This window comes from Spermophilus citellus, assembly GCF_964194105.1.
Source record: "Spermophilus citellus genome assembly, chromosome: 1".
Taxonomy (NCBI): Eukaryota; Metazoa; Chordata; class Mammalia; order Rodentia; family Sciuridae; genus Spermophilus; species Spermophilus citellus.
Window position 1 is genome coordinate 224,130,440 of NC_138182.1, and position 25,396 is coordinate 224,155,835.

Below are 25,396 nucleotides of genomic sequence, written 5' to 3' on the forward strand. Positions count from 1 at the left end.
AAAGCTAAAAACACATTGCTAGAATGTTATGCCACACTTACAAATTTATTAAAAAATTATAATCTAGAGATAGCAATAGATAAAGTACAATTAAATTTTCCAACTAATTATTTAGGAGTTCTATTATCCTCAACCATGGTCCGTCCACCAAAAATTCAAATACGAGTAGATCAACTCAAATCACTTAATGACTTTCAAAAGTTATTAGGAGACATAAACTGGATAAGGCCTTATCTAGGTATTCCAACAGGAGAATTGGGACCTTTATTTGATATCCTAAAAGGTCCATCAGATCCATATTCACCCCAAATGTTAATGCCTGAAGCAAGAAAGGCATTAAAAATCATTGAAACATATATGGAAAATATGCATTTGGATAGAATTGATATAAGTTTGCCTTTATTATTTATTGTACTACCAACAAAAAATATTCCTACAAGAGTATTTTGGCAAGAAGGTCCATTATTATGGATACATTTATCTTATGCTCCTAACACTATTCTTACTAGGTATCCTGAGGCTGTACGACAATTAATACTCAAAGGAATAAAAACAGCAAAGGGAGTATTTGGAATTTCTCCCAATAAAATTATTACTCCATATACTATGAATCAAATTGATGAATTAGCTAATGAGTTAAATACTTGGGCAATAATCATGTGCAAATCTAATGTTTCATTTGATAACCACTTACCATCTAATCCTTTATTGTCTTTTTGGTCATTGCATCCTGTAATTTTTCCAAAAATGACAAGAAAAACACCTATCATGAATGCTCCAAATATATTCACTGATGGGTCAAATAATGGTACAGCAGCAATAGTTACACCTGATCAAACTTTTACATTTTTAGTACCCAAACAATCAGCTCAAAAGGTAGAGCTTAATGCAGTATTACAAGCTTTTGTGATGTTTAAATATTCTGTATTTAATTTATTTTCTGATAGTCAGTATATAGTTAATGCTATAGTATCCCTTGAAGATGCTGGTATGATTTCCCCTTCTTCTACTGTTTTCTCTTTGTTTTCCACTATACAAAGTTTAATCTGGGACAGAAAAGAGCCATTCTTTATAGGACATATCAGGGCACATACAGGATTGCCTGGAGCCCTTAGTTTGGGCAATGATTTAGCAGATAAAACTACACATGACATACATATTTTCTCTACACTAGAAGAAGCTATAAATTTTCATAAAAGGTTCCATGTCAATGCTAATGCTTTACAAAAGCGTTTTAAAATAACTAAGGAACAAGCTAGAAAAATAATAAAACAATGTCAAAATTGTGTGACCTTTTTACCACAAGTTAATCTTGGAATCAATCCTAGAGGATTGATACCTAACCGTATTTGGCAGATGGACGTCACACACTTGCCAGAATTTGGAAAATTAAAATATTTGCATGTTACAGTTGATACTTCTTCTGGATTTTTGATGGGCTCCCTTCATGCTGGAGAAAAAACTAAAGATGTTATAGCTCATTGCTTACAAAATTTTGCCACTGTGGGCATTCCAAAACAGTTAAAAACAGATAATGCCCCTGGTTATACTTCTACCTCTTTTAAACAATTTTGCTCATCATTTGGAATTACTCATATAACAGGAATCCCATACAATCCACAGGGACAAGGCATAGTTGAAAGAGCTCATCAAACTATTAAAATGTACTTATTAAAGCAAAAAGACGGAATTGGGAAGGGGTATATATTCCCCAAAGATAAACTTAAAATAACCCTTTTTACTCTAAACTTTTTAAATTTGGATTCATCAGGACTTAGTGCTGCAGAAAGGCATATGTGTCCAAAAAATGTACATAAGCCCAAGGTACTTTGGAAAGATATTCTAACAGGACAATGGAAAGGTCCTGACCCAGTAATTGTCTGGAGTCGGGGGTCTGTTTGTGTGTTTCCACAGGAAGAACAGCAGCCGATTTGGATTCCGGAAAGATTAACTAAAATCCTGACCCAGTGATTGTCTGGAGTCGGGGGCCTGTTTGTGTATTTCCACAGGGAGAACAGCAGCCGATTTGGATTCCAGAGAGATTAACTAAAGCGATTTCTACAGACCAAAAAGAAGATGATTTGGCTCAAATCCATAACAGCTGATATCCAAAACTCCAATTTGGCTATCCTTACATCTGCGACAGAACCAGGATGCTTTTTTCAATATCTATTTTATTATTGCCCTTTCCCATATCATGAAGTTCTATTTTGTTTTTTGAGCTCATACAGACCTAGGTTAATGTTTTGCTGATCAGTTCTATTTTTTTTTTTTTGACTATAGAGTTTTTAAACATTGCAATGGAGATTTCACCTGTAAAAAGTTATAAGGCCTTTACTATTATGTTATGTGTTGTATGTATTATATTATGTGTGCACACTTGTGTTTTGTGTTATATGTTTGAATGTACGTATGTCCATATATCATATATGATGAGCGCTCATGAAAAAATGGAACCAAATTTTTTTTTATTCACGTGATTTAAATGGTTTAATTTAAATTGGGTAAATAACTGTTAAGAATTGTTTTAATATGTAAACAAAAAAGAAGGTTAACAGATCTGTTTGTTTACTTTCACCTTTCCTTTTCATTATATTTAATAATTCTCTTCAAGATAATGTAAATTGTTAAGAAAATTGTTTTCTTTTAGTGCCTTCTGGAATGTTACATAATTTTTCCTTTAGCCATTATTGCTAGAATTCCTATCTTCATCCCAGTGCCGGTGAAGACAAAGATAAAACTAATCTACAGTTTCTGCAATAGCCATCACTGAACTGCTTGCAGAACTTGCCTAAACTATGTGTCACTTGTATGCATTGTGAACTCACTTGTATGCATCGTGAACTATCTGTTGGTGCAGCGACTTGTGGTAGTGTTGGGGTATTTTTGCTGATGATGTCATCAGTGGTACAATTTTTCCAACAAGAGCCATCGATTGGCTTGGTGTATCTTCCTCCCTTCTGCTTGTCATGACAAAGACCTCTCCACAGGTGTGGCTGTATACTGGACCGGTAGTCAATGACGGGTAAGGACCATATGTAGTATTGGACAACCTAAGGCAGGCACGGTCCCTAAGATACATGCTTGTTGTTTAAACAGAGAGGGGGAGATGTTGAGAGCCACAGCCAAAGGGGCCCCAGCAAACTTCCAGCTGCCAGCAAACTTCCAGCTGCCGGCTGATGATTGGCTCACAGCGGCCCCAGCAACATCTAGCTGATTAGCTCCTCTGCGGTGATGTTCATTGGGCTGTTTCCCTGCCCTTCAGACTGCCAGCTGATGATTGGCTCACAGCGGCCCCAGCAACATCTAGCTGATTGGCTCCTCCATGGAGCTGCTCATTAGGGGACTTCTTTGGCTCCGCCCACGCGACCCAGCCAATCAGCCTCAAGAGCAGGAGGATTGTGGGAGGTGGTGAGGTTTGTGTGGGGGTGAGAGGCTTGTGGGAAGCCGGTGGTGGCAGTTGGGCTCTGAGGGTTTTTTCCTGAGGAGCTGTTTTGTTTGGTGTTTGTAGTTCTAAAAATAAAGTTCGTTTCTTTTGACAAATGGCTCCTGAATTGTGCCCAGCCAGACTGCGGCACACAATAACATATTGACTAGAGTCAGTATCAACTAAGTAACTAGTACTTACTGAAAAAGAATATAAAAATTATGTGCTGGGTGGAGCTCAGTGGTAGAGCACTTGCCTAGCATATGTGAGGTTCTGGGTTCTATCACCAACATGGCAAAATTAAAAGGTGGGGAGTTTAAAGTAAACATATAAAGACACCAACTGAGGCTAGTATAGAAACAAACTGCTCAGGAGGGCCATTTTTTTTTTAAAAGAGAGAGAGAGAGAGAGAGAGAGAGAGAGAGAATTTTTTTAATATTTATTTTTTAGTTTTCGGCGGACACAACATCTTTGTTTGTATGTGGTGCTGAGGATCAAACCCAGGCCACACGCACTGCCCTACAGCTTGAGCCACATCCCCAGGCCCAGGAGGGCCATTTTTTCCCTATGAATTCAAAAAGTATTATTCCACATACATGTGTCCTCTGCATGAAAATGTTAAGTATTTGAATCAGCATTTCAATGGGCAATGTGAGTCATCTGGAATTGATTCCTTATCAGGAAAGGCTATAATGCTGCATCATTCTGAGAAAGACACAGAGAGGAAAAGAGTAGCATGCCTATATGTGACTCTAGAAAAAGAGTAAAATTATTAGCTTTCTATCCTAGGTCCAGAATAAAGTAAAAAAAGCTGGGGGAGAATGAGCACTGAGCACAATACTTTCAATGAAAGTAAGTCACTTTTTTTTGGGGGGGGGGCGCTGATTGGGGATTGAACTCAGGGCCACTCAACCACTGAGCCACATCCCCAGCCCTATTTTACATTTTATTTAGAGACAGGGTCTCACTAAGTTGCTTAGCACCTTGCTTTTGCCAAGTCTGGCTTTGAACTTGCGATCCTCCTGCCTCAGCCTCCCAAGCTACTGGGATTAGAAGCATGTGCCACGGTGCCCAGCATAATAGTCACTTTTAATCTAAGAATATTATCATTTTATATATAATAGAATATGGTCACAGAGCATTTTCTTATGTAAAACACCAATTTTAATGAGTCTTTATTGTCATTATTCTGGATCATATGCCTAATTCCATATTCCTACACATATTAAAAGAATATCTGCTGAATAATTTAAGTAAATGAAAAAGAACGAATTTAAAGCACCTAAACAAATTTCATTACTAGAGAAGAAAATAATATTTACCTAAAATTCTTTGAAGATGCAAAAAATCATTAATAATTTTTATTAATGTGAACATGAAAATTCATAAATAAGTTTTCAAATTTCATGGAAAAGAAAATCAAAGTCATGTTCCAAAAGAATACAAATTATTTAGTATGTATTAATCACTCCTATATTAAGTCATTCTAACTCTTTTACCAGTTATAAGAAGAGAAAAATTTTAGGATTCCCCTAATAATTTCCTGTGAAGCATTTATTTATTATTGGTGGACCCATTTATGGTATCTTCTCCTTTGGCCCCAAACCATTATCCAATTCTTTCTAATAGTTTACTACAGAAATCAGTCCTTTAAAAAAAAGATAATTAAGAAATAATCTGAGAGAAAACAGAAGAAATCTATTTGTGTAAAATGAGGGTTGAATTGTTTCCTTATCTATGAAGATGTTCAAGAGGCATATATTGTTTCGTACTTAAAACTTGGATTATAAAATGATACTATGGAAGAAATACAGACATTTGGGGTACTCTATATAATAATGATAACCTATTCCAATTATGCAAAACTTAGTAACAAGAAAATTCTCAGTATTACTTTTCTTTCCATTAAAACAAACATATACCACAGAGCCACAATTGGCTGGAGCTGGAAAGAGAAACAGCCTTATAAAACCCAACAATTCTAGAACCAAAATACTGTGCACAGGTAACTTTTCAAGGGCATTAACTGTTTATGAAGAATATGACCCCTAGTGGTTATAAACTATGCTACATACCCCCAAAAGATTTTTTGAATGTGTTATTAAATAGCCAATTTTGAGCAATTATGGAAGAAAAAAAGAAGAAATCAGTTGTTTTTCTTGGATCTCAATTTCTATCATTGTAAGAGATATGTCTGACATTAAAATACTAAAGCCACCTCAGATTATACTTTCACTTATATTATTCCCATTTCTTCTTCTTCATAAATGATACAGAAAATCACTTCATCTAAACTCCTTGTTTCACAGGTAAAGAATATGAGATCCTAGCTGGATGTGGTGATGCACGCCTGAAATCCCAGTGACTGGGCAGGAGGATCGTGAGTTCAAAGCCAGCTTCAGCAATTGTGAGGCACTAAGCAACTCAGTGAGACTCTGTCTCTAATTAAAATACAAAATAGGGCTGGGGATATGGCTCAGTGGTCAAGTGCCCCTGAGTTCAATCCCTGGTGTCCCCTGGTCCCCCCTACTCCCCCAGGTTAGCTTAAAGATTTGGACAGCACCAACAGACAGTACACATATAAAATGAGGTAGCTGATAACTTCTTTAACTATGAGGTTAAAAAAAAACAACCAAAATATCAGAGTGTGTAACATAATTCCAAGATCAATTCTTTTATTTGAGAAACAGTAATATTTTTGAATGCCTGGCATATGAATATGAGCACAGCTCTACAACTATTTCTTTCATGGGTTGGGTCCTGAAAAATAGAGTACCTGGAAAATGGGGGAGAAGGGAATTCCAGGATGGAGTTTGGAGCACTGCACTTAGTAGTCCATTACACAGCAGCCGAGGATGAAGGCTTCCACCATGCTGACTCTCCAGATCAGCTGTTCTACCTATTCCCCCCCACACACACTACTGCTAAGTTAAAATCCTCTCCACGTTTCCCAGAGCAGACTCATGGTGGGCATCTTCCACCCTTGGCCCTCTTCTCACTCCGTGCGCTTTCCAGGCTTCACTTACTTTAGGAAGTTGATACTTCCCAGTCTAGAAATCCAGCCCATGTGCTCCTTACTTGTATATCCAAAAGCCTACCAAATACTTAGACTTTAATGTCCCACTAGTATTTTACACTCCCCATATAAAAGGTTGAAACCACTTGATCTCCAAACCTGCTCTTCTTATACCCTCCCTTCCTGAAAGGCCCATTATCTAAAAACTTGGAGGGCATCCTTTATCCACTACTTACAAGCCCTAGCTGAATTAATAATCATTACCTGCTCACTTTCCTACTGACTATTGCCGCAGTCAGCTGGGCACAGAATCACGAGCCACTCAAGCAGGAACAAAACTTTATTTTTGAAAAAGCCGCCAATACTCCGTAGTCGCCGGCAAGCCAAACCAGGTCCTCTCACGCGGGCGTCTGCCGGAACCGCGCGTCCCCCAGAACCGGGGGGCCCGGACCTCCCCCCGGAATTTCCTCCTACTATCCTTCCCCAACCAATGGGAACTCTCCAGGAGTCCCGTAACATGAGTTCGGTAGCAGGCCAAGGTGAACAGCAGGAGCCCAATTTCCATATGAATGTAAATCTTAACATAATCATATCATCTCAGTGGCTAGCTGGAGTCACTTTACAACCAAAGGTGCCATGCATCATTTATCTGCTTGTGGCTCCTAGCAGACTATATTTAGTTCAGGTCAACATCATTACTAACTAGCTGCCTAGCCCATCTCCCAGCCTTGGTTTTTCCAAGTACTAGAACCCTGCTCCCCAAATCCCAAATCTATTTCAGAATAATCCTTCTAAAACTCAAATCAGATCAACTCAGTTACTCTCCTCCTCAAGACTCTTCTATGGCTCACCACCTCTTTATGGAGACAATTCAAACTTCTTAACAAGGTTTCCTAGTCAATAAGACTCTGCAGGACAGAACTGCACTTACATGTTCACTCTCAACTCCCCACCCTCAACCACCAACACCCCACATTTTTCTTTGCCCCAATCTATACACCAACTTCCTTTTCCATCCATTCTGAGCTATTTGTAAGTCCCTAAATTTGTCATGTTACATCCTGTGACTAAATATGAACTGATATGCTCACTGTCTGGTACCTACTTACTCTCTTATCCTTATTCCTTTATTTAGATAATTACAATAATGGAGAGATATCATTTTAACTCAGCTGAGGCAACACTTCAACAGACTGCATAGCTGGGTACAGTGGCACATGCCCTGTAATCAGGAGGCTGAGGTAGGTGGATGGCTTGGGCCCAGGAGTTCAAGGCCAGCCTGGGCAGTACTATGAGATTTCATTTTAAAAAACAGCAAAAAAAAAATGGACTTAATTACTTAGGAAGACCTCCAAAACTTGGCTAGGTGCTCCTCTGCTCCCTTTCCTATGCGACAGCCATTAAGTCACAGGATGGTGGTGCCCATTCATTCGTTTCTCTTCCCAGACTCACCTAACCAGCCCTCACAATTAAGGAAGCTAATTACTTGCAAAACACAAGAAAATCCTAAACCAGAACCTGAATATCAAAGGGTAAAACGTGAGTCAAGAAGATCAAAAAGGAAAACTAATTGTAATTGTGCCACATAACTTGCATTTATTGTTTCATTTCATCCTCACACCAACCCCATAAAAGTAGCTATTCCCATTTCTTCTTTCATTCAATAAATATCTAATCACTGCCTATCACTGCTTCAGATGTGAGGAATCCAAGCTGAAAGCACAGAGGTGACCAAGGCCCTGCTCTCGGGCAGCTTGGAGTGCAAGTGAGGACACTGAACCTGAGCGGCTATAAGCTCCTGTCTCAGGTCACACAGCTGTTAAGTGAAGCATCAGAATTTCAACCTGAGCTGCATGGTTTTAAAGCAAAGCTCTTGCTCTCCTCGTTTAATTCCAATGCTAAAAGACAGGTCCTCCCTGGAGGGGTTTATCAAGCTGGGTACCCAGAATACATGCTCTACAAGGCATATAAACTGGCTTATGTTCAGGTCCCAGAGTGACCAAAACAGACAGAAAGTTCCCCAAGAAAAGAGAGACTTGCATAATCCCAAAGATGGGGAGTCATGAGACAGATTCTATAGAGTAGGCAGCAGGATCTGAGCTGGTCTTGGAATAAGAGAAAATGAAGTATTGGGTTAAGACGCACAGCCAATGACAAGGGGGGTGAAGGAATGGATGGCTGGGGACGTATCTGAGGAAAGTCAACAGTACAGTTTGACTAGAGATGAAAATATGGTTCCAGGAGTTGTGAAACGTCACCACTAGTCCTTTTTCTCACCACCACCACAATCTCATTCCCAGCCCCAGATTCACACCAAAAATCTACACAATGTTAGTTAATATAGAAACTACATATGAAATGGACTGAAAGAAGGGGGCAGGGTATGAGAGTGACCTATAAAAAATGTTCTGAAGGTATCCCAGGAAGTGACCAAAAAAAGGGGGGGGATGTGCTGGGGCTGTAGCTCAGTGGTAGAGTGCTTTCCTGGCACACAGGAGGTCCTGGGTTTGATCCTCAGCACCACATAAAGATAAATAAGTAAAATAAAGGCATTGTGTCCATCTACAAATAAAAATATATTTAAAAAAAAAAAAAGGTAATAGAAGCATTGACAGAAGCAGTACAGCACTAGAACAAATCACAAAAAGTGCTTTGGTAGGTATTCAATATTTCTGTTTTGAAGAAGCAAATGCATAATGGTGGGATATTGTTATATTGTGTGCATGTGTGAATATGTAACAACAAATCCCATCATTATGCATAACTATAATGCAACAATAAAAATGTGGATAAAGAAAAAAAGAAGCTATATAGGCTTCATTCAAAACAGAAATTGGAAAACATAAAAGATCAAAAATTTTAAAATTTGGTTGGCTGTCCAATTCATAAAAGCAGCCTTCAGCTAAAAGGTCTTAAAAATGGAGGTCGAATATCCTTATTCTAAATGGTTGGGACCAAGAGTGCTTCAGATTTCAGAATACCTGCAAATACATAATGAAATATCCTGGGGATGAAGCCAAATTTATACATGAAATTTATTTATTCTTTATACATTTCTTATACACATAGCCTGAGGGTTATTTTATATAATTTTATAATGTGTCTGTCATGTGAGGTAAGATGTGGAATTTTTCATTTGGGGCATAATGTCAATGGTCAAAAGTTTCAAATTTTGGATTCTGGATTAGGGATGTTCAATCTGTATTCCTTTTTTTTTTTCCTGGAAGTTGCAAACATGATTTTTCTAAGGTAAGTGTGTTCTGTGCATAACTATTTTTTTTTTAATTTTTGGTACTAGGAATTGAATTCAGGGACACTCGGCCACTAAGCCACATCCCCAGCCTTATTTTGTATTTTATTTAGAGACAGGGACTCACTGAGTTGCTTAGCATCTCACTGTTGCTGAGGCTGGCTTTGAACTCAAGATCCTCCCGCCTCAGCCTCCTAAACCGCTGGGATTATAGGCACGTGCCACCGAGTCCAGCTCTGTGCCTAATTATTCATTGTAAAAAATAATACTCGAAGAGCAAACTTGCACAAGAACAACAAAACAACTTGAGGTTACACAAAATGGGAGAACAAGATCTTTGCATCAGGCTCATGAGAAAAATCACAGACATGAAGCTGCACTTACTTTTTTAAACATGACTAGTGAGATGACTGCTGATGCTGTGAAAAGAGCCGCTATGATTATCATCATGATTCCAACAGGAATGTTTTGGTTGAGACCAGTAAGGGATGAAATCCAACCACTACAAAATAATCAAAAGCAAAGTGTAGTTAAGCAGATAAGTTAATGCAGACTTCTTAAAAATAATACCTAACCGACATTCAGCACTTATGAGTCAGGCAGTGTTCAACTTCTTTATATGTATTAGCTCATTTAATTCTAATGAGATTATAATCTCATAAGAGAGGTGCTATTTTTACTATTTTACAGATGAGAAACTGGGTCACAGAGGTACTCAGTGCCCAAGTTCTCACAGCTAATAAAGCATAATCTGAATTCAAAAGCAGATGAAACCCCTGAGCCCCAAGTGTTTACCACCACATTATTGCACTGTTTAAGCTTGTAAGTTCATAGCCATATTTTTAAATGCTCATTTTAAGTTTTGCCGAATTATGGAAGGAAATACTTGCAAACCTCACATTTAACACAGGATTAGTTTCTAGAATATAAAAATAACTTTTATGGTTCAACAATACAAAAAAAATCATCTAGAAAATAGGCAAAACACATGGTGAGACAATTTACTAAGAGGACAGAAAGATGGCAAATAAACATATGAAAAGTTGTTCAATTTCTTTAGTCATTAGGGTAATGCAAATTCAAACCACAATGAGATATCACTACATTCATCAGAATGGCTGATGTAACAGATAGTGGCAACACTAAATGAGGTGGAGGCTGAATCACACATAATTGTTGGTGAGATTATAAAATGGTACAGCCATTCTGGAAGACAGTTTATCAGTTTCTTTAAAAACAAAAACAAACGAAAAAAACACATGCAACTTCTCTATGGCCCAACTGTTTATTGTGTTATCCCAGAGAAATGAAAACTTATATTCACACAAAAACCTGCTCATGAATGCTCACAGTGGCTTTATTCATAATAGCTTCAAACTGGAAACAATCCAGATGTTCTTCAATTGGGGAATAGTTAAACAAATTGTGGTACATCCATACCATGGAATACTACTCAAGAATAAAAAGAAAGAACCTACTGATACACAGAACAACTTGGATAACTCTCCACAGGATTATTCAGAGTAAAAAAGCCAGCAGTTGCATGCTGTATAATTCCAATTAAGTAACCCTCATAAAATGATAGAATGATCAGAATGACAAACAGATTAGTGGTTGCTTGGGGTTAAGGAAGCAGTGGGAGCAGGAGAGCTATGCGTGTGGCTATCAGAAAGTAATCATGCACAATTTATTTAAAGAAGATAGAATGTGCCGTTTTATAAAATGGGAACATAATCTTCAAAGGGAATGGTTTGTCCAAATGCTACATCTCTTGGGACATGTTAAAACTGTGTTCCTTGCTATTTTTTTTTTATCTTATTTGTTTGCTTTGGCTGATCTGACTTTTCTGTGTAAACTATATTAGGATACAAAAATTATATACAAATATTAGATTAACAACTTAAAACTAATAAAGTAAATAAACTTACCAATTGCCCCAATTATGAAATCCTGCAGCCTGGAGCACATGTACAGCAAACTGACAAATATAGACGAAGAAGAATACAAAGAATCTGAAAGAACTGTCACTCCTTTGAAAAACAAAAGAGGGGGAAGGAGAAAGAAAGAAGAAATGTCATTTTTCTCATTAATTTTGTATTCACATGCAGATTGTCATTCAAACCTTTAAAAAAGTGTCAAGAGCTTTGTAATGTTGTGAACAACCAATAAAAAAAAAACCCTTCAACTGTAAAAAAAAAAAAAATTATAATGCACTAATAAAAACATAACCAAACAAAAAAAAGTGGCAATAATCTTAGGCTTAAAATTAAAATAGTAATATTATAATAATTTATTTGAACCTTTCATGTAAATATTCAATATCATTCCAATCTTACTTTGTTCTTTCAGTTCCTAACTGCACCAAAATCCATCTTGGCAACTCAGCTTTCGTTTTTAAAACAAACTTCACAAGAATTATAATACACAATAAAGTATAAATATTTAAAATATTCAATTTAATAATATTGAAACTTATTTAATATATGCATATTAAAACATGTACATGCCTGGACTTTCCCCTATCAATACTGCGAGCATATCCCAAGTTTTCTGGATAATCCCTCTCTTTTTCTCCCCCTTACTTTACCAGCAGCTTTCTGTCATCACATTTTGCCTATTTCAGAACTCTATACACATGAGATCATAGAGTATAACACTCCAGATTCATCCATGCTGTGGCATGTATCAGAAAGTCATTCCCTTTAATTGCTTAATAATGTATAAATATGCCACAGTTTATTCATTCACTATCGATGGACAATTAGGTTGTTTGCAGATTTTTACTACTGCAAATAAAGTTATTATGAACATTACTATATAAGAATTCATATGAATATACATTTCTTTGTCTCCTGAGTAATTACCTACAGGTGGAAAGGTAGAGACACAGAAGTGTTCGTTAAATTTCTAAGAAGAAATTGCAATCTGTTTTATCAAGGGGTTGTTCCATTTTACATTTCCGCTGGCAGGGTATGAGTATTCCAGCTCCACATCTTACTAATACTGGGTAATGTCAGTCTTTTTAGTGCTAGACATTCTAATGTATGTATAGTAGTATCTTATTTGGTTTTGATTTTTCTAGCAAGTAATTCTGTTAAGCATCTTTGCCTGTCATCTGTGGATCTTCTTTGGTGAATTATTTATTAAAATCTTTTTCTGATGTTTTAACTAAATTATTTTCCCCCTTATTCTTGCATTTTGAGAGTTTTTATAATATAGATTCTATATACACAAGTTCTTTATTATATATATGCTTGGCAAATATTTTCTCCCAGCCATGGCTTTTCAATTTGATGTATGTATGTATGACAATTATCTGTGTTTTTAAAGGGAAGAGTATCTTAAAGAGCAGCTTTTGATAAGTTTTGCCTTTTCTGAATTCCACTCTACTTATTCATTATTTTATGGATCTTGATTTTCTTATTGTATCTAAAAAATCTGTGCAAAAGCCAAGGAAATAATTCTGTTCTCTTCTAGAAGTTTAACTTTTTCAGCTTTACATTGTAGTCTATACTTTTATGAATTATTTTTTTTTTTTGCACAAGGTATTAATTGAAACTCTTTGTTTAACTTGGTACCAGAAATTGAATCCAGGGTTGCTTAACCACTAAGCCACATCCTCAGCCCTTTTTATAAAATTTATTATAAGACAGGGTCTCAATAAGTTGGTTAGGACCTTTGTAAGTAGCTGTGGCTGGTTTTGAACTTTGCTCCTCCTGCCTCAGCCTCCAGAGCCTCTGGGATACAGGCAGGTACCACTGCACCCAGCCAGCATAATTTCTTAATGATAACTTTTCTGTAATGCATTGTTTTTTTAAATCTTTCTCAAAAATCATTGGTCTATGGTGGATTTATATTCATTTCTGGATGCTCTATTCTTTTTTTTAAAAAAGAGAGAGTGAGAGAGGAGAGAGAGAGAGAGAGAGAGAGAGAGAGAGAGAGAGAGAGAGAGAATTTTTAATATTTATTTTTTAGTTCTCGGCGGATACAACATCTTTGTTGGTATGTGGTGCTGAGGATCGAACCCGGGCCGCATGCATGCGAGGCGAGCGCTACCGCTTGAGCCACATCCCCAGCCCCTGGATGCTCTATTCTGTGCCGTTTTTCTTTGTCTGTCTTTATGTCAATATTACACTATTTTGGTTACTGAAACAATCTAAGCTTCAAAGTCTTCAAATTAGGTAGTGTTAGTTTATTGGCTTCATGATTCCTTTTCAGAGTTGTTCTATCTATTTTAAGGCTTTTACATATTTTACATTTACCTTCTAGAATCACCATGTCTTATTTCCTGAAAAGAGCCTGCTGGAATCTGTTTATATTTTCTACATAGATGATCATGGATCTATGAAAAAGATAGTTCTTTCTTTCTAAAATGAATACCTTTTATTTCGTTTTCTTGCCCAATTATACTGGCGAGAACTTGCAACGCAATATTGAATACAAGTGGTAATAATAAATGTCTGTTATGGTTTGGATATGTGATGTCCCCCAAAAGCTAAAGGGTGAGACAATGCAAGAACAGTCACACAAAAACATGAGTGGATTATGAGCATTTGAAATTCTTCTGTTCCTTCTCCCCAACCTATTTCTTAATCATTTATTTCCATAGCATGAATTCATAGATATATATTTTATTCTTTAGATTAAAATAAAAAACTATCATTTATTTTGTTGTTCAAATTGTTCCAGCTTTAAGCCTTTTAAAATCTGTTTAGTATTTGATAATCTGTACTCATCTTGCATTTTCCCTGTTCCTGCTCCACAATGAGCCATTATTTGAAAGAACAAAAGAGCAATTTTAATGGTTTGATAATAATGTTTTCTACATTAGTCATTTAAATCAAATGGTAGTTGATAATTCTATCAGTAATATGTTAAGCAAAGTTAGTATTAATTAATGACATGTTGTTCAAGAAAACTGCCAATGAAAACAATATACAGCAAAACCCACAATATAAAATGCTATTTTTATTAATACCAAATAGAAACTCCATATGTGCCTCATCTCTCTGGGAAACAAAATATCACTAACTTAATAATCAACTTTATTTATTTATTTATTTGTTTATTTATTTATTACTGTTTTGAGGAAGTCACTTCTGAAACATTCCTATTTCCCTAATCTTTATCAGAGTATAAAAATATAACTTAGTATTTTCTTAATTCTTGTTAAATATTTTACTTTTATTATTTGTGTATCAAGAAACCAGAATAGCAAAATTACATAATACATATGCTGAAAAGGCTCTTGATTAATTTCTAAAGGCTTCACAATTATTTCAGTTACCCAAAAGCCATCTTTTCCTTCCAAATCTACAGATATATTCTAGAAGTTGAAACTGCTTCACTATAACTTTAGTTAAGAAATCTTTAATTTTTTTTTTAGTTGTCAATGGATATTTATTTTATTTATTTATATGAAGTGCTGAGAATTGAACCCAGTGCCTCATACATGGTAGGCAAGTGCTCTACCACTGAGCTACAACAGCAGCCCAAAAAATCTTTTGAAGGATATCAAGTATGTTTTTTAAAAATTAAGAAGTCCTACTAAAAGAATATTTCTAAAATATCACTTCCAAATACAGATGGCTTCCCTTCCTCTTTGGTATGTATAATGAGTACACACAAATGTATAGTTAGTATGTGAAACTGATAAATTGGAACCCTCAAAAATCTTTGAACCCCATTTTGTCTACTTCTATTGTTCAAGAAGGCTACATAAGCAGCTTACTTCACAACAGCTAAGTGTGGAACCAACCTAGATGCCCTTCAATAGGTGAATGGATAAAGAAACTGTGGTATACATACACAATGGAATATTACTTAGCAATAAAAGAGAACAAAATCATGGCATTTACAGGTAAATGGATGGAGTTGGAGAATATCATGATAAGCGAAGTAAGCCAATCCCCAAAAAAACAAAAGGCAAATGTTCTCTCTGATAAGTCGATGCTGATCCATAATGGCGGAGGAGAGGGCGGGAGCGGGGACACAGGAAGAACGGAGGAACTTTGGGCAAAGGGAACGTAGGGGAAGGGAGGGGAAAGAAAAAGGGGCAGGAAAGATGGACGTCATTACCTTAGGTACATGTATTATTGTACATGTGGTGTGACTCTACATTGTGTACACCAGAGGAATGAAAAGTTGTGTTCCATTTGTGTATAATGAATCAAAATGCATTCTGCTGTCATGTATAACTAATTACAACAAATTTAAAAAGAACAACAACAAAAAGAATAAATAAATAAAATTGTAGAACACTCAAAAAAGAAATAGAAGAAGACAATAGAGGTGAAAAGACCTCCCACATGCATGAGTTAGCAGAATTAATATAGTTAAAATGGCCATATTACCAAAAGCAATCCAAAGATTCAATGCAATCCCTGTTAAATTACCAAGAACGTTCTTCACAGAATTAGAAAAAAAAAAAACTGTCCTTAAGTTAATATGGAAGATTAAAAGGCTCAGAATAGCCAAAAAATGAAAAGAAGAAGAAGCCTATATGAGTTTCTTCTTTTTAGTTCTGTGATACTGGAGATCAAACCCAGGGCGTCCACTAAACTATACTCCCACCCATAAATAATTTTTTCAACAGACTGTGTTTATGTTATTTGTCTAACAAACATCATTCCTGAAAAAGGAAACGGTAAAATTCATTCTATTGTACAGTGACCATGCTAATATAAATACTATCCCCAGAACCACAAAAAAATAAAAAAATACTTCAAAGTTCTCTAAAATAGAAAACTGTGTTCCAGCACTTATTTAAATATATGGACTCATTTTCAAGAAGAACAAAATCTTCCTCTGATATGTCCAAATTATTGAAAATGCAAAATCAGTCAAACTTTGAAAAAGTTGCCTCATTTTCTAGCTAGACAAGCAATCATTGAAAATATAACTCTTTATAAATCAAAATGATACCTAAAAAGTGAATCTGACTTTTGTGAAAAAAAATTCTGCAATGTGGGATTGCAATTCCCCAACAAATCTAAAATTTATTAAGGAATGACATGCAAAAACCTGACTTAGTCACACTGCTAAAAAGCATATTAACTATAATTCCCAATATACTGAACTCTGTACAATGTAGGAAACTCTGTAAAGTGTAGATTAACAAGCTAAAGCAATGCAATCATCACAGGAACATAATTTTCATTCAAAATGCATAAGGGAAAGGTAGATCAAGGTGAGGAACTCTGAAAGAGTCTGTAGATCCCCCAGGAGGTGTTTATCTGAACCAGGATTAGAAAGGGACCAGAAGAAAAATCATAATTAGGGGTAGAAGGACTTCTCTACTGGCCTTCATCACTAAAAGCAATGGGTCTTACATACAGGAAGAGACTAGGAAGCCAACTGTTTAAATAATATAGCTTGTACTTAATATTTTGTTGTTGTTATTGTTGTTGTTGTTGTTGTTATTGTTGCACCCTAGGGATCCAACCCAGGACCTTGCACGTGCTAGGGAAGTGATCTACCACTGAGCTACACCCTCAGGCTCCTTTAACCATTTTAAATCACAGAGGTAAGAAAGTAAAGACACAGAACAACAATATAAATTGATAAAAGCTAAGTGCTTTAAATTGTAATCTGCCTCAGTTTACAAGGAAGTATTTGTGGTAACCATGAATATTCATTCTTAATAAATACACCTAAATAATATATTTCCTGGTGTGAATGAATTAATGAATGAATAAAACCTCCCATTACTTACATCCTGGCTTTTTCAGGTCAAAGCCTATTTGAAAACTGAATTTTAAATAAACCAGTGGTTTTGGTTTAATGTGTTCTGCCACGTTGTAGCATAGGCTTACAGAAAATTTCTTCCCTAAATTATCATAATAAATCTCAGAAAATAGATTTATATGTTCTTGTAAAGTTTATTTCACAAACCAAAACAATATCAGAGATAGTAATTATAACTACAGTTTGGGGGAGCAGGGAGAGACAAAGTATTTCATGATTTTAAAAGAAATAACATACTTTATACATTAACTTACAGTTAACTAAAATACTATTGCCTGTGCTTTGGGCAACTCAAAATAGTGGTTAAGAGAATCCAGTTTCAGTGAGTGATATAGGGTTTGAATCCAACGCACTTAACTCTAACTTCAGGCAAAATGTCCAAGGTGTTTCCATTTACAAAATGGGATGACAGTAGAACCTAATTTTGTTCCAATAAAATGATACATGTAAAGATGCATACATATCACATAGGAAACAACTAATAAGTGTTCCTTGTTAGTACCACTAATTGTACTACTATAATCCTGCACCAAAATAAACTGTTTTGCTCCCAGATGTGAGATTAAGCTGCTGAAAAGATCTTGAAACTTTCTGGAACATGGACAACTTAATGACTACTACTAGTACCAAGTAACATATGAAGTCTTTGATGAGGCAAAGGCATTAGAATAAAAAGAAACCTAGGAAGCACGGCTGCTTTACTTGTCTTGGTCACGTGGAATCTTGGAATCCATGATTGTTTAAATCAGCCCTACTTTCCCTCTAATAACTGCTGAAATCAGTTCATTCTCTAGAACAGGGATTCCAGAAACAGACTTGAAAAGGTAGTACCATGAGCCCCACAAATCATGCAAAAAAAAAAAATCTGCAAAATGTGTGTGTTTTTAAGGAAGAAGGTTCAAAGATTTAAGATTTTATAATAGAGTCCATGGCTTTAAAACTATTAAGAACCACTCACTACCTGAGCCCAGATAAAAACAGGAGGATGGAAAGGATCCTGAACTCTATCTTCTTCCCATCTGTGTTCTGCCAAAAGCAGGGAGGCATGATACAATTTTCAACCCACAGCTGGGCTCAAGTTCCAGATCCTCTATACTTGACTATTTTACAAAAATAGCTAACCTGTTTTGAGCATTATGTGCCAGAGACCTCAATAAACACAAGCATTGTCCCTTCAGTTCTTACAACACCCCCATGAGGTAGGAACTCGTACCAATTCCATTTGACTCCTTTTAGAGAGATTAAATAATCCAAAAACACAGCTGCTAACAAAAACAGTATAGATAACTTGTCTGCCTATCTATAGCTAATGTCCTTAACCATCTGATAAAATTACCTCTAAGACACTATTTTAATTCATTCCATCTTCTACAAGAAATCTAATTATCAATCAATAGAACATCATTGTCTAAAAAAATTAACCCCATTTGCTTAATGTAGTGTTTCATATAAAAAGGGACATGACAAAATTTATTTTCATATGCAATGATTTATATTGTTGAAAATTCTCTTTTAGAGTCATGGAAGACAAAATAGACAAAACAATATTTGCAGCTAATTGGGAAAAAAAAAAAAAGACTAACTGGCCATGATGGCACATACCTGTAGTTTTAGAAATTCAGAAGGCTGAGGCAGGAGAATCACATGTTGGAGGCCAGCCTCAGTAACTCAGTGAAACCCTGTTTTAAAAAAAATAAAAAGGGCTGGGGCTGGGGTTGTGGCTCAGTGGTAGAGCACTTGCCTGGCATGTGTGAGGAACTGGGTTTGATCCTCAGCCCTGCATATGAATAAATAAATTAAATTAAAGGTCCATTGATAACTGAGCAAAATATTTTTTTAAAATTTTTTATTAAAAAACAAAGCTCTGTTGGTGGGACTGCAAAATGGTGCAGCCAATTTGGAAAGCAGTATGGAGATTTCTTAGAAAGCGGGGAATGGAACCACCATTTGACCCAGCTATTCCCCTTCTCGGTCTATTCCCTAAAGACCTAACAAGAGCATGCTACAGGAACACTGCTATATCGATGTTCATAGCAGCACAATTCACGATAGCAAGATTGTGGAACCAACCTAGAAGCCCTTCAATAGATGAATGGATTAAAAAAATGTTGCATTTATACACAATGGAGTATTACTCTGCAATAAGAAATGACAAAAATCATAGAATTTGGAGGGAAATGGATGGCATTAGAGCAGATTATGCTAAGTGAAGCTAGCCAATCCTTAAAAAACAAATGTCAAATGTCTTCTTTGATATAAGGGGAGTAACCAAGGACAGGGTAGAGACGAAGAGCTGGAGAAGAAGATTAACATTAAACAGGGATGATAGGCGGGAGGGAAAAGGAGAGTTAAGGGAAACTGCATGGAATTGGAAGGTGAGCCTCAGGGTTATACACAATTACATATAAGAGGAAAGGAGGAGTAGGAGAAAAATTATATAAGTGGAAGAAACGATTTATAGTAGAGGGGATGGAGAGAGAGAAGGGGAGGGGAGGGGAGGGGAGGGGAGGGGGGACAGTGGAGAATGGGATAGACAGCAGAATATATCAGTCACTAGAAAGGCAATTTGTAAATCAATGGAAATGTAACTGATGTGACACAGCAATCTGTATACGGGGTAAAAATGGGAGTTCATAACCCACTTGAATCAATCTGTGAAATATGGTATATTAAGAACTATGTAATGTTTTGAACAACCAACAATAAAATAATTTAAAAAAATCAATAAAAAATAAACACACACACACACACAAAAAAAAAAAAAAAAAAAAAAAAAAAAAACAAAGCTCTGAGGATGTAGCTTGGTGTCAGAGCACACTCCTCCCATCCCCAGCCCCTGCACACTGGGTTTCAATTCCCATTATCACTAAATAAATACATAAAAACTAAAATAAAGAATGAAATATCACTAAACTACTACTTGATATAGGCAAAGATTTTCTTGATACAACTAAAATCTCATGATTTCATTACCAGTCAATGTAGGAAGTATAAATAGCTACAATAAGCCAGTACCCAACCATTTTAATAAACCTTGAACAACAAAACTAATAATTTAAAGGAAAACGGAAGTCAAAATTGGTGAGCTCCTGTGTCAAAATGAAACTATTTTCAGGATATTACATAGGCTATGCTCTTATAAAACAGAAAACTCAAACATTTTTCTACAAATATGCCATCTATTTCAACAAAGAACACTAAACAGAGTTTGGGTTTTGAACCATCTAGAATATTAAATCTGGAAGCTATTCAACGCGTGTCTTTTTTTTTTTCTTATGTCACAAAAGACAGTTTACTATCAATCCTCTTACTTTATAATCCTATCATACTTACACTACAAGTTCCCTATTCAATCATCTATGTTGCAATATCCCTAAACTCTTCCTGTAAGTGTGAACATATCCTCAAATTCTAAATAAACTATCTTAAACTTACTGTGGGTCAAGTTAGTAAATATGTATTACCTCTTAAAGTAAAATGTCCTAGAGAAAAACAATATGTCTCATGAAATATTGCCCAAAACAAGTAACTTTCATTGAATAAACTAAAACTTGAACTTAAAATCTAGAATTGACTCATCAAAAAAAAAGTTTTTAAACTAATCTTATGTGCCCAACATTATTTTTTTAAATACTTACTGAACATCTCAAATATTCTAACAGTACTACTAACATCTCCTTCTGCCTCTCAGCTAGTCTTTAAGAGGGAAATATATGACAGTGCTGATTTACTCTAAAGAATAAATGATGCCAGACAGGGCAGTAAAATGTCTTCACAAACAGGTTTGCATTTAAAAAGAATAGTGCACAGAAGAAGATTTTATTTTTTAACTATAGATAAAGGTGGGAGACAGAAAGGGAGAAAGGAAGTGCTGGGGAGTGACACTGGCCAAATTATATTGTTCTACTGTGTGTGTGTGTGTGTGTGAATATATAACAACTCACATGATTGTGTACTACTCTAATGCACCAATAAAAAATGTGGAGGGAAAAAAGAGATAAGAAAATTAAAGATGGTAAAAAGAAAAACCAAAATGCTTTTAAAACTTCTTTAAGTTCAAAAAAAACAGGGGCAGGGTCACTGATAAGAGTGAAACACCACATTCCAGAGACATGTCTCTAAAGCTGAGGCAGAACCAGAATGAGAACTTCCTTCTCTCCTCAACCCCCTCCACCTTCACCAGGGTAACAAGTTAGAAAGTAACAAGCAGCAGCAGGTACTCCTAGAAGGAGAGAGAAAATGTAAAATAAGACCTATAGGCACAAAGGGGAGACCAAGTTAGTGGAGCCGACATTTAAAGGGGAAAAAAAAAAGACTCTGGAAAACCAAGCCTCACCTTACACGTGAATAACACCAAAGGACTCTGAAGTCTGTGGTGTACATGGCAACCAAACACCCAAACTCAGATCAATTCCTGACTGTACTGCTTGAAACCTATTCAGCCACCTACACACATTACTACAAGCCTAGCCCAAGGGAAAAGGCACAGCCATTTCCAAGCAGGACTCTTATTTATCTCATTCTATTGTTTTCAATAGATGTCCAGCTTTTCAATAAGAAATCACCAGGCATAAAAAGAAACAAGGGAAAAAATATCTTCGAGAGACAAAACAATCAAGAAAAAAAGACTCACACATAAAAGTTGTTGAAATGGCACTAATAAAGGCCAATATAAAATTCATTTTTCTTTGTTTTTAATTCTAGAAACAACTGACTGACTAAAGTAAAAGCAGCAGCAATGTACTGTGTATTTTGGAATACACAAAAATACAGAACAAAACTGCACCAAGGCTTTAGGGAATAAGCCAAATTATCTTGTTGGGAGGTAGCTGACAATCTACATGAAAGAGAATACTATATGAATATAGACCATGATTAAAGATGTATATTATAAACATGAGGGATCACTAAAAAAAGGAGATCTGAACAGGAATATATAATGAAGAAATACAGAAGAACACAGAATCATTAACAACTTATTGATCCAAAGGAAAGCAAAAGGATGAGAGTAGTTGTTTCTTTCAAATATAAAACTGCAGATTTTAATCCAATCTGATTGTTAACTATACTAAATGAAATGGCATAAACACACTGCAGATAATTCAAAATGCACTTAATATCCTAACCTACAAAACTGCATGGCTTAGCAACACAATACACTGTATTGGTTATTTACACCCATGATCATACACATGGCTGGCTAGGAGCTGTGGCCCTTTGAGCTGCCCAGTATCACAAAATAATATTGCATCACATTTCACTACTTCAGAAAAGATCAAAATTCAAAATACACTTTCTCCTAAATGCATACCGGGGCTGTCAGTAATCAAATCAGATTGCCAACTTGGAGGCAAAAGACCCAAATATGCCAACCCAAAGGAGTTACTTTCTAATAGATATCTAACCTAGATGAGTTAAAAGCAAAGTATGCAAAGATGAATCAAAAGAAAGCTGGAGTTGCTGTAGCAATATCAGATAAAATAGATTGCAGAAAAAAGCATTATCACCAAGAATAAAGAGGTACATTACATAACCAACAGCGGAATACCCATTCTTTCATGTGTACGCAGAAGATTTAGTTTCAAGAGTTTTAAAATTCCTAGCCCTGCTGTCTACATGGCTTCTTATATCTGCTTCTGCACTCAATCTGTTATATTATTATTTTGGTTGAAAATAAAGAAAGCATCTTCCCAAATAAAAATAATTAGAAAAGGGGAGTGGTAATCTCCCTGAAAGAAAGACCCCAAGGGTCCTTTGATCACTCTTAGAAAAAGTATTATGAAATAACCTGCATACAAAGTTAACAGATCACTTTTCTTCTCTGCATTGCCAACATTGTGCTAGCACAAAACTTTGTAGTAAACACTAACTTGGTTAAATAACTGTTTGAGAAGTAAACATCACTTAGTAAATTGTCTAAAGCTAAACTTTAGAAGAAACACCTGAATCCACTGGAAAAAAAATTGTAAATGTAATAAAGTTGGAAGGAACACAGAGCTCTCAATTTCTAATTTGAAGGGATGGGTCAAAACTCAGCTCCTGATGATCTCCTCAAAAGACTGTAAAGATATGGGTATGGTGGCACATGCCTATAATCCCAGGAACTCTGGAGGCTGAGGCAGGAGAATCTCAAGTTCAAAGCCAGCTCAGCAATTTAGTGAGGCCCAAAGCAACTGAGGCCCTAAGCAACTTACAGAGACTCTGTCTCAAAATAAAAATAAAATAAAATAAAATAAAAAGGGCTGGGGATGTGGCTCAGTGGTTAAGCACACTAAAAAAAAAAAACGTTATAAAGATTAAACAATATAAAGTATTGAACATGATTTATAGTGACTTACAGACTCTAAAACACTATATATTCATATACACACAAGAGAATATAAGCACTAGATTCTTTTTTCAGGGAGAGAAAGAACATTATTTTTCCTTAGAAAGAGTTTAAGATTTCATTTTGCAATCCAAAAGAAAAATTATCTTTTTTTCTGGTCATACAAACAGAGGGTAAAAAATATTTAATGAAATGATGTTTTGTAATTTACTAAGTCCAAAGACTGTCTAATTTAGACTGAAGAATGAAACTTTATTCTATAACTTTGAATATGTTTTATGTTTATATTCAAAAATTACTTTAAAAAAATTTTTTTAGTTGTAGTTGGGCACAATACATTTATTTATTTATTTATTTATTTATTTATTTGTTTGTTTGTTTGTTTGTTTGTTTTGTGGTGCTGAGGATTGAACCCAGGGCCTCACACATGCTAGGCAAGTGCTCTACCGCTGAGCCACAATCCCAGCCCAGTAAGTACTTTTATGGAAAAAATTAAATTGATTTTTTGGTTTGAACTGCTTTTCAAGAAAAAAAGGCATTATTGTTCATTTATATTTAGTTTCCAATGTCCATTAACAAAACAGTCCAATTTTAAAATAGATTAAAATAATATATTTAACAAGTTTACTTCTACTTGAAAGTTTACTTCTACAAAGAAAACACTAAGTAATTTGGTTTCTCTTTCTTTCTTTTTAGCGGGGAGAGGGGTTTAAAAAAAACTACAGCAGCCCCTAGCATACATGAGGCACTGGCTTCCACCCAGGGCTACAAAAAAAAAAAAAAAAAAAGTTGTTTTTTAAACAAACAAGAAACCAAACAACCATAAGGACAAAAGGGAAGAGGACAGCAACAGAATTTTGTAAACTGCAAAGGAGCTGAATTTATAATTGATTCAACAACAAAAACTAAAACCCAAGTCAGCAATGGAGAAAACGAAGAACTAAACTTAAATTCCCTAACCTTAGAAACTCCTTAAACCTTAGAACAGCTCAAAAAGCTAGACAGACACACCAACTATTTTGTAAGGCAAAGACAGGCATAGGTAAAAACAAGAAGATGAGCTGAAAGACTGTAAGAAGCAGTCTGACCCCCAGATCCTTCCCTCTCCCCTCTTATAAGATTGGTTCAGTTTATTCAGAAAGTACACAACCAAAGGGATTCTTAAAAACAGGGCATCAGAACAAGCCATGCACAAGCACACTGAAAAACAGAGAAATTAAGTGAACATTCATACTATGAATATTTAGATGATTCCCAGTCTTCTGCCTTGATGCTAACCTCCAAGAAAACCGGCAGCTAAATTAATTCCATGTGGGGGAGTAGAAAACATCAATCAGAAACATTTGCTTCTCAGAAAAATAAACCACTACAACACATAAGACCTAGTCACACAGGGAACACACTGATGAAGGGATCCTGCAATATTAACCCACTTATTGAAGGTCAGTTGAAGGTCCTACCCAGATGCAAAAAACTCTATTTGTTTCTCAGTGTGGTTGATTTTATGTTTTTTTTTTTTTTCTTTTTTGGTAGTGCTGGGGATTGAACTCAGGGCTGCTAGGGAATCTCAGGTCATATTTCAATAATAGATTTTTTTAAAAAATCATGTGTGCAATATTTGAGTCAATT

The 25,396-nt window shown here is 35.7% G+C and overlaps 1 protein-coding gene across 4 annotated transcripts in view; it reads right to left on the minus strand.

Moving 5' to 3' along the window:
- SCAMP1 (secretory carrier membrane protein 1) overlaps positions 1–25,396 on the minus strand; it is a 112,453-nt gene that overhangs the window by 13,499 nt on the left and 73,558 nt on the right. For all 4 annotated transcript variants that reach the window (XM_081289799.1, XM_081289800.1, XM_081289797.1 and 1 more), the window contains 2 exons: positions 11,622–11,723; positions 10,078–10,195 (listed from right to left, as the gene is read on the minus strand). In XM_081289799.1, coding sequence (XP_081145925.1) covers positions 10,078–10,195; positions 11,622–11,723 — 220 coding nt within the window. The remainder of the gene's footprint in view (positions 1–10,077; positions 10,196–11,621; positions 11,724–25,396) is intronic.